The sequence below is a fragment of the Grus americana genome (assembly GCF_028858705.1).
Source record: "Grus americana isolate bGruAme1 chromosome 32 unlocalized genomic scaffold, bGruAme1.mat SUPER_32_unloc_6, whole genome shotgun sequence".
Taxonomy (NCBI): Eukaryota; Metazoa; Chordata; class Aves; order Gruiformes; family Gruidae; genus Grus; species Grus americana.
Window position 1 is genome coordinate 2,812 of NW_026561317.1, and position 8,862 is coordinate 11,673.

The following is an 8,862-nucleotide window of genomic DNA, read 5'->3' on the forward strand; positions in this document are numbered from 1 at the left end:
TTCCAAGTGCCTGAAGGGAGGAGGTAAGGGTGGAAAGGACCTGGTTTTGTTTTATTTGCTAAGAATCACAACTCTGACGATCCTACTAGGAATATTCTGGGAGATCGCAGAGTTAAAAGTGTCTTGTTTGGGAGACTTTAGTACCTTAGAAGAATATGGCTCAGCTTTGAGTAGAAAAGGCTTCTTGCTACTATCAGATGTTTCTTCCCTTGATGTGAGCTCATTTTCCCTGGCTTAATTCAGCAGAAGCTACGTCAAGTTTCACTTTTGGCTGGCCGGCACGTCGAACGCTCTATTTTGCAATCTTACTCTGCATGCCGAGCGTTCGGAGGCTCGCGCTTCTCCGCAGACCTCTCACTTGGACAGGAGCTTGCAAAGCTGAGCTGGAGGAGTGAAAAACCTCAGAGAAATCAGATTTACTGACTGCTGGGTTGCCACCGTTCGAGCGAGGTGGTCCTCTCACCTCTCCTGCTATGGCTGGGGAAATTATTTATGCTGACCTGGATGTTGGTCCCGCAAAACGCTGCAGGGAACAGCATTCACTTCCTCAGCCCGACAGTAAGTGCATCGTGGGTTTTGGGGAGTTGTTTTCCTTGTTTTTTGGGCTGGGGTTGTGTTGGGAGACTCCCACCCTCCGGGTGGTGCAGGGAGGGGAAGGGGCCCGTGGCTGCGGTGCTGTGCTAAGGGATCTCCTCCGCTGGTTGGGATCCCTTTGGTACTTTTGTCTTGAAAGGGCTGGAGGGTTTCTTTGAACCAGGGTCACCGTTTCAGTGTGAGCCCGGGACCTGTGATGCTTAAGGGCAGCTGACATCTTTAGATAGCCTGATCCACATCTCCATACTCCTGGTCCATCTTTCCTGCGCTTGCTGTGGTGTTTCACATCTCGTTTCCTTCTTCCTCTGCCTTATTGTGGCATTTCATGCTCTTTTCCTGCTGACTCTAGTTTTGGTGTCTAGCTTATGGGAAAAAAAAACCCAACAATCAAAAAACCACCATCAAAAGGTTCAATTCCTGTTCATCCCTCCTCTGGAAGGGACCTCTGCCTGGTGAGGACCTCTTCAGTCAACACGCTGCACCCTCTTTTTTGCAAGCATTCATGATTTCCACCAAGCACATCCCTTTTGATCTCAAAGAGCTGGGCAAAACCCAGCTCCTGCTGATACGAAGGTGGAACCAGATATTCTTCCTTAGCTGTTTTGTTCCTAGGTGGATAATGAACCTTAATCCCTTTGCTGGGCAAGGTGAGCTCTGGCTTTGTCCAGGAGCATCGTCCTGCCTCCTTCTCATGGAACAAGAGCCGAGGAGAGATGGGCTTCGCCCAGCCTCAAGCTCTGCAGCGAGGAGTCTACCTCCAGGCTTCCTTGAGCAGGATGGGGCTGTCCGACCCTGCTCAGATGAAGTCTGCTTGGAGAGCTCGGTCCATCCAGGTTCAGCAGTTAATGTATAATGGCTTTATAACATCCAGGCAACTCCCGATTCTTGGAGTCTTGGATGTCTGGGTAAAACCTCATCACGAGTAACTTTGCCCCAGTCCCAGTGGGATCAGTGTGAAACACAGGAGGGCGGCAGCGGTGAATCGCGGATGATCGAAGAAAGCTTTTGAACAACCAGCAGAACCACCACTGAGGGGTTTTGGGGAGAAAATAGCCCAAATCTGCACTGCAGATCTGGCTTGCCTGCTGTGTGAGTGGGGCAGTGGTTTTTCTCCTGACAACTCTTTCCCTCGCAGGATCGGGCTGTCCCCAGCGGTACCGAACTGCTCTCTGGGCCAGCTGTCTCGGAAACCTCCTCCTCGGAGTGGCGGTGTTAGCGATGGGACTTTGGCGTGAGTAGCTCTGTGTGCTGGCACGGGGACAGCCGAAGGACAGTCCAAAGCAGGGAGGGGGTCCCTGCACTGGGGGTGCTTGTGTAGGCAGCAAATCTGCTTTTTTATGATCTGCATTGGCTGCTGCACCTCAGTGCAAGGTGTGGGGAAGTGGGTTTTGGTCAGAATTTCTTAGCGCTGATAGGTGGAGGAGACTTGGCTATTTTGGTAGTCAATGAGGGGAAACCACTGGAAACTTCTCAGCTGTGGTAGAGTTACAATTTGACACCCTGTGGCTGAGCTCAGGGTGATGCAGAGCTCTGCTGAAATTAGTCTTGTGCCTGGGGTGATGTTGCTGGTGGTATCTCACGCCGCCCTGACCCACAGCACCCCCAGACCATGCCAAGCAGGTGGGAGACTGATGGATCTTGGTGAGGAGATCTGATGGATCTTGTGCTGCAGGTGAATTTGAACTCTGGGGATGGATCTGCCAGGGTTTTGGCACAGGGGTATGGAGGAAGGAGCAGAGGGATCAGGCTCGAGCTTCCCTGAGCACCGTGCCCTCCATGGGGCCAAGACATGGAAAACGCGGCTGATGCTTTCAGGATGTGGGAGCAATTTTGGGCGCAAGCTGCGAGCCGAGGCACGGTGGCTTTGTAGGGATCTGCTGTCCCTGTTGCAGGGTGGATCTGGGGCCAGTCCCCCTCCCCTGCTCCATCCTTCCCTTGCAGTTTCAGTTTTCCACCAGCAGTTGGGGAACTCAGGAAGCCACAGAAACGTGAGCGGGAACGTAGGAGATGGCAACACCACCCTGGAGAAAGGCTGCTTGGAGCTGAGGAAAAGTCTCTGCTTGTCACAGTTGCAAGGTAACTGCCCTGGCCGTCAGGTTTCCCAGCAACTTTGAGCACCCCCAGACTGGAGAACCAAGCGAAGTTGAGGGCGTCCCCGTGTTCCTGGGGAGCAAACAGGACTTAAACACTTGTCCTTTTTGGATGGGCAGGGGACAAGGTGGCTTCTTGATGGCTGAACATGGCCCTGACTGTCTTTCAGAGGGTGAGGGGTGCAAGCTCTGCCCCACGGGCTGGATGCTGCACGGGAGCAAGTGTTACTGGGTTACCGACATGATCAAGTCGTGGAGCAAGAGCCAGGACGACTGCAGGAATCGGGGGGCCGAGCTGGTGATGCCGGGGGACCAGGAAGAGCTGGTAAAGGGACCGATGGCATCGGGGCCGTGGGACGGGTCCCAGGGCTGCACCCGAGGGGCCGGTGGCACCTGAAGAAGGGTTCAGGGCTCGCCCAGAAATCTGGGCTCAGCACCCAGCCCTGTGCCTGAGCATCCAGGGCGCCTTTGCCAGCGTCAGAGGGTGGGGGACATCGGTGGGGCTCGTTCCTGGGACGGGGGCTGTGCGGGGACGGGCTGGAGCGGGTTTGGGGATGGCACGCTGGCATCACCGCCTGCCCTCTGCCCCGCTCCAGGCTTTCCTAAACAAAATCCTGCAGAAACCCAAACGCTACTTCTGGATCGGCCTCTCCATCCCCTCCGCCGGGAAGGGCTGGACCTGGCTGAACGGCTCCCGCCTGGACCAGAGCCGGTGAGTGAGTGTTTTGGGGAGGGATGGGTGTTGGGGTGGGCACCTCCACCGTCACCCGAGGGACCCTGGTGCTGTGACGTGGGCTCCCTCCTGCACCCGCAGGTTCCCGTTGAGCCCCTGGGATGAAGGCAGAAGGTGCGGGGTGCTGAGGGGGGACAGGATCATCTCCGAAAACTGCAGCTCGGGATTGCAGGGGATCTGCCAGAAAGAAGCCACCCAGCTCTGAGCCGGGGGGGCCACAAGCTGGTCTGTGGCCGGGAGAGACGCTCGGGGACGGGCCACGATCAGGCCCTCGGTGGGGGAATACGGGAGCTGTTGTGCAACGACCAGATTAATAATGCGCAAATTAATAATGACATTAGCTGGGCTCTGTTGTGTGGTGTTTTCAAGCAAGTTTGTTAACGGGGGAGGCTGGAAAGTGCATCCTTCTGTACCAGATAAACTTCCCGCCCTTGTGCCCGTCCCTTTCTGCCCACCAGCACTTACCCCTGGACCTGCCTCACCCTTCCAGGGCTCCAGGGCACACACCAGGGCCCCCCTCCGACCCCCTGGGGAGGTGCCTTTGGGATTTCTACCCGTGCCAGCGTCCCCTTCAATCTTCCTCCTGGACCGTCCTCATCCTCAGGTTGTGCTTTCACCCCAGGCACAGCACAAGTAACCCAGGAGGTGGCCCGTACCCGGAAGGGACTGACAGACGGCAGAGGAGAGGGATGCTTGTGGCAGCATTGCAAAGGCAGAGAGGAAGTGCAGCGGTGAGAGCGTTAGGGTTAAAAAGGAAAAAAAGAGGGCAGGGGATTAAAAAAAGCAACCCCAAACTAAACCCCTAGCAAGCGAGCTCGCCACAAGGCAGTACTCGGTCCAGAATCCAAGGAGGGCAAACAGCCGGACCCTACTGAGCTGAGCGGAGGTGGGGACGGGGGACACGGGGACGGGTGCAAGTCTAAGCCACGGCTGCCACATGGTGGTGATGGCGGAAGAGCCAAGAGCCTTTCCCTACAGCGTAACCTCCAAAACCAGGGTTTCCCCAGCTCAGAGCAAGCGTGGAAGCTCGGTGGGACTGCCCCGTGGCATTGCGCCGCCTCCCGTCCTCGCTGCGTGAACACAGCTGTCTGAACTGGGACGCGTGAGGATGGATGGACTGGGAGCACTGGGAAGGGGCCATTTGCGGCAGCCCTGACGCCCGCCCTTCCGCGTCGCTGTGCCATCGCTGCCTTCGCAGGGGATGCGGTGAGGATTCTTCACCCACCATGAAGCACAAGCCGGGGTGAAAGCTTCACGGAAAGGGGGTGGGAGAGCGTCATGCGGTGGGAGGTTTGGGCTGGACCTGGGTGAAGTGAGTTTGGACTTGAGCTTAATTCTCGATTCCAGAGATCGCTGTGCTCAATCCAAGCGAGAGGGGAATTCTTGAGCGGGGAAACCGTACAATGACTTGCTGAAACTGTTAGTGCTGCTCGAGCTCATGCCTTTACCTGGCCTCATCTCCTAGTGTGGTGTATTACAGCATGGAAAAAACAAACGAGCTTTCCAGGTCGCTAACGATCACGCTAGCTGTAAAGATGGAGCAGAGAAACCGCTCTTGATGCTGATCATATCTAAGCAATGGCTTCATGACTCGCTCCTGCTGTACCCCAAAAGAATCCAACCTGGGGGCGTCTTGTAAACACCAGCGGGTACAAACGTGCAGTCCCCTCGTTAACACGTACTAACTCACAGCAGGCGCTGCGGCGGGATTTTACTGCGGATGTCGGCCCGCAAAGCCAGCCGTGTGCCGGGCTGCGTGTCCAGCAGCGGGTCGAGGGGGGGATTCTGCCCCTCTGCTCCGCTCTGGGGAGACCCCCCCGCAGTGCCGCGTCCAGCTCGGGGGTCCCCAGGACAAGCTGCTCTCCCCCTGGAGCGGGTGCTGCTGCAGGAGCCCCAGAGCAGCTGGAAGCAGCCGTGGGCGTTGGGGACGAACCCGACCGGGACGGAGAGTGAACAAACCTCGCCGTGTCCCCGCTGAGAGGGGTCACGCGGCGGAAGTTTTCCTTAGCAAAGGAGCAGATCGAGACGCAGCCCTGCGCTTCGTATTGGCTGTCTCTCCCGCCACTCTCTCCTACCTGAGCGCTGATTGGTCGGAGCAGTGGGCGGAGCTGTTCTCGTTTCTCTCTGTGCCACTCGGTGTTTGGAGCTGGCTGAGGCGGCGGCGGCAGAGGTAGGGGAGAAAGAGAGAGCGAGAGAACGAGAGAGCGGGGAGCAGCCGTGGTGAGGGGAGCTTGGCGGGCTCTTCGTCCCCTCGGCGCTCCCCGTGTCCGCCATTTCCCAGAGCGGCTGTCTCTGGTCCCCTGCTGTCCCCTCAGGGCCGTGGGTCGGAAGGAGCCTGTTCCCCCGCAGCTGCGGCTGGGTTTCATTTCTCTCTAGGACAGGAGGGGCGCTGCGGAGCCTGGCCCGGCCCTGCCTGGCCCTGCGGCTGCCCAAGAGGCCCAGCCCGTACCCCCGTAGGGGTACCCAGAGTTGTACGGTGTTTGTGTCAACGCCCCCCGCCCAGTTCCCCCCAACCCCTTTTCTGTGGGAGTTGGTGGTTTCCTCCCCCCGAGGCCCTTTTGGGGAGCAGCTGCTCGTGGTTCTCCCGGCAGGGAGCTGGCCCCTTGTCATGAACAAAACCAGCAACAACGTCGGTGGTTTTTGAAAGGCTGCAGGCGCTGCCAGGGCAGGGGCTGCTTTGTACAACGTGCGCAAGCAGCTCTGGGGGGAACAGTCCCGTCCCCTTGTGCCAGCTGAGCCCGTTTTGCAGCTTTCTGTGCCAGCAGCTGGCAGTTTGCAGGCGTTGGCATTTGTGGTGGAGCGGGGGGGGGCTGAGGGGTGGGCAGGGGGGTGCCCCCAGCCAGCGAGTGCCTTGCGGCCGGTGTGGGCAGGGTGCTGGGCAGGGTGCTGGCTCTGCCGGGGACCGAGGGTCGGTCCCTGAGCTCGGTGATGCTGCGTGCTGGGGACAGGCTGCAGTGTCAGGGGGGAGCAGGGACAGGGCAGGACTGTGCTGGTGTTTCAAACCAAGTGCTGACAGCTGTCAGGCCACAGAATTAAGCGTCCCTGATCTGCTGCATCAGTGCCATGTGCTCTGCAACTTCCCAACAGGACAACAACAGCTGTGGTGGTAAAGCTGCATCCCAGCCTGCCTCGAAACAGCCTTTGCCACCGGTATTATGTCCTGGGAGCAAGACACTGCTTGTTGCGAGCAAGGTGATACCACATCTCGGTTTCCCTTGGGACAAAGGGAGGGGAACAGAACTGCACTGATGAGGATGAGAACCCCTGGGTCCCCAGGATGAAGGGGCATCCCCCACCCAGAGGTGCCTGGGCATAGAGGCAAACACACAGAAGAGCTCTGGGTGAGTGCAGGGCCACCGCTGTGGGCTGTAGGGTGGTGCACCCCTCGGTGGGGTGTCACCCCAGGAGGCCTGGGGCTGGCAAGTGTGAGGCTTCTTCCAGCTGTCTGGGAAGGCCTGGTCTTGTGCTCAGTTCCCATCGGGTGGTCTGTAGCAGCCCCCCCCCCACACACACACATCTCCATCTGTCTGGCAGCTCTCCTGCTGCAGGCTGTCCCCTGGGGTTCCCTCCTGCGTTCCCTGGGCAGCTCGTGTTGGGGACGGCAGGGATGCGAGGGCCGTGCCTGCTCTGGGACAGCGCCGTCCTCACTGCGAGTGGCTTTTTCCTCCTGCAGGCAGGTGCTGCGCTCTCCCTCCAGCGTATGGCCTGGTGGTGGCTGTGCTCGTGGCTGTGCTCGTGGCTGTGATCCTGGCTTTGGCCATTGCTCTTGCTGTACAGTCGGGTAAGGGAGGAGCGGCTGCCTCCGTCCTGCCCCTGGGCACAGAACCGTGTGCCTGCTCCCTCTCGTTCCCTGGCAGCAAATTGGGGATCCCTGTGGGGGGAGCCCGGGGCTGCCTCCTTCCCTGCCCCACGCAGCTGTGTCCCCTGCTCCCTGTGGAGGGGAATCCTCTGACCTTCTTCCCTTCTCCTCTTCCCTCCACAGCAGGCAGACGTGAAGGTCATCTAGCTCCGGTGCTGGGTTGTCCTGACAACTGGGTTGGGTACCGCGACGTCTGCTACTACCTCTCGACGGAGGAGGGGAGCTGGGTGTGGAGCCAGGAGCGGTGCTCCTCACACGGGGCCTCGCTGGCTGTGCTCCAGAGGGAGTGGGAAATGGTGAGTGGGGGGCTGTTGTGGCTGCAGGGTGGGGGTGTGAAGGAAGGGGGGTTCCTGGGTTGGGTGCAGACCCTGGGTGTGGAGCCCGGGGCTGGTGAGCTCGTTCAGAAGCGCTGGAGTCTGTTGGAGCAGCCGTTGGGAGGGAGCTGCTGCCATCCCAGGGGCAGTGGTGGTGGTGGTGGTGCAGGGCTGGGGCTGCCTGCCAGGCTGGCAGGGACCTGCGTGGGGCCGGGACAGTGAGTGGCGTGGGGCCAGCAGCAGCTCCTGAGTGTTGGCTTCTCTCTTTCCTACCCAGGAGTTTCTCTCGCGCCTCAAAGGCAAAGATGATTTCTGGCTTGGGCTGCGGAGACAGGGCGAACGCCTGGAGTGGGTGGATGGCAGCAGCTTCACCCAGACGTGAGTCCCGTGTGTAGACGGTCCTGCAGTGGGACGGGCAGGGGCCTGGTGGGACGTGTCTGCTGGGACTGTCCCTTGCAGGCAGCCCTTGTCCCCTCCCGGTGCCTGCAAGGGACAAACATTATCCCAGCGGTACCAGCGGTGTCATTGCTTCCTGTTGCAGGATCCTGGTGCGGGGCCAAGGAGCGTGTCTGTATTTGAATGACAATGCTTTAGTGAGTACAAGCTGCTCACAGCAACGGCCATATATGTGCAGCAAGCACTATGCTCAGAGGTGACAGAGAGAGGACCTTCTCCGTGCTGAGCACTCACAGCTTCACCTCGTCCGCCAGCGCAGGCAGGGACTGGCCAGGTGGGGAGGCAAGCACAGAGCCCCGACGTGAGCAGGGGTGTGCGAGGGCCGCTGAGGGAGGTTTCAGTCCAGGCAGCCCTTTTGGGGCTGGCACCTTTGGCCTGGGAGCAGGGGCTCGACGTTTACAGTTTGGAGGCTGGACACTGGTTGGCAGTGAGAGGGCGTAGGGATGTTCTTGCCTCAGCTGCTGGTTCGGGGTGCTCCTGGTCTCGGTAACAACTCGCTGCCAGGTCTCAGGGAGCTGAACCTGCAGGAAGAGGAGACATCGTGGAAGCTGACGTGTGCCTGGCTGGGCTGGGACCTCAAGCACGGAACAAGTGGTTTTTCTCCTTGTGTGACCACCCCAGAACTCTTTCTTCTCGTGCGATTCAGTCACACCCGCTTTTGTGCGGTAGGGACAGAGCTCGAGCAGCTGCTGCCAGAGGAGATGGGCGCAGAGCTCTGCGGAGTTCCCTGGCACAGAGCTGGGCGGCTCTGGTGTGTCAGCTGTGCTGTTACTCCTATTTTAGTACTCTGCTGTGCATTAAACCATTGTAAATTCC

The 8,862-nt window shown here is 59.2% G+C and overlaps 2 protein-coding genes across 2 annotated transcripts; both read left to right on the top strand.

Annotated features, from left to right (window-relative positions):
* Positions 1-359: 359 nt before the first annotated feature.
* LOC129200134 (killer cell lectin-like receptor subfamily B member 1A) lies at positions 360-3,622 on the top strand. Its single transcript, XM_054811399.1, has 6 exons — positions 360-558; positions 1,730-1,825; positions 2,536-2,670; positions 2,855-3,009; positions 3,281-3,396; positions 3,499-3,622. The coding sequence occupies exons 1-6, from the start codon at positions 474-476 to the stop codon at positions 3,620-3,622; spliced, it is 711 nt and encodes a 236-aa protein (XP_054667374.1). The 5' UTR covers positions 360-473.
* A 741-nt stretch (positions 3,623-4,363) lies between these two features.
* Positions 4,364-8,862, top strand: LOC129200135 (C-type lectin domain family 2 member B-like). Its single transcript, XM_054811400.1, has 5 exons — positions 4,364-4,396; positions 6,910-7,198; positions 7,400-7,572; positions 7,868-7,968; positions 8,132-8,862. The coding sequence occupies exons 1-5, from the start codon at positions 4,364-4,366 to the stop codon at positions 8,244-8,246; spliced, it is 711 nt and encodes a 236-aa protein (XP_054667375.1). The 3' UTR covers positions 8,247-8,862.

What these genes read in the sequence shown, in the direction of transcription:
- LOC129200134 (XM_054811399.1), top strand. Translation starts at nt 474, where the DNA reads ATGGCTGGGGAAATTATTTATGCTGACCTGGATGTTGGTCCCGCAAAA. An exon ending in TTCACTTCCTCAGCCCGACA is followed by an intron (nt 559 to 1,729) that starts GTAAGTGCATCG and finishes TTTCCCTCGCAG; the next exon opens with GATCGGGCTGTCCCCAGCGG. An exon ending in GTTAGCGATGGGACTTTGGC is followed by an intron (nt 1,826 to 2,535) that starts GTGAGTAGCTCT and finishes CTTCCCTTGCAG; the next exon opens with TTTCAGTTTTCCACCAGCAG.
- LOC129200135 (XM_054811400.1), top strand. Translation starts at nt 4,364, where the DNA reads ATGGCGGAAGAGCCAAGAGCCTTTCCCTACAGC. An exon ending in CAAGAGCCTTTCCCTACAGC is followed by an intron (nt 4,397 to 6,909) that starts GTAACCTCCAAA and finishes GGTGGTCTGTAG; the next exon opens with CAGCCCCCCCCCCACACACA. An exon ending in TGCTCTTGCTGTACAGTCGG is followed by an intron (nt 7,199 to 7,399) that starts GTAAGGGAGGAG and finishes TTCCCTCCACAG; the next exon opens with CAGGCAGACGTGAAGGTCAT.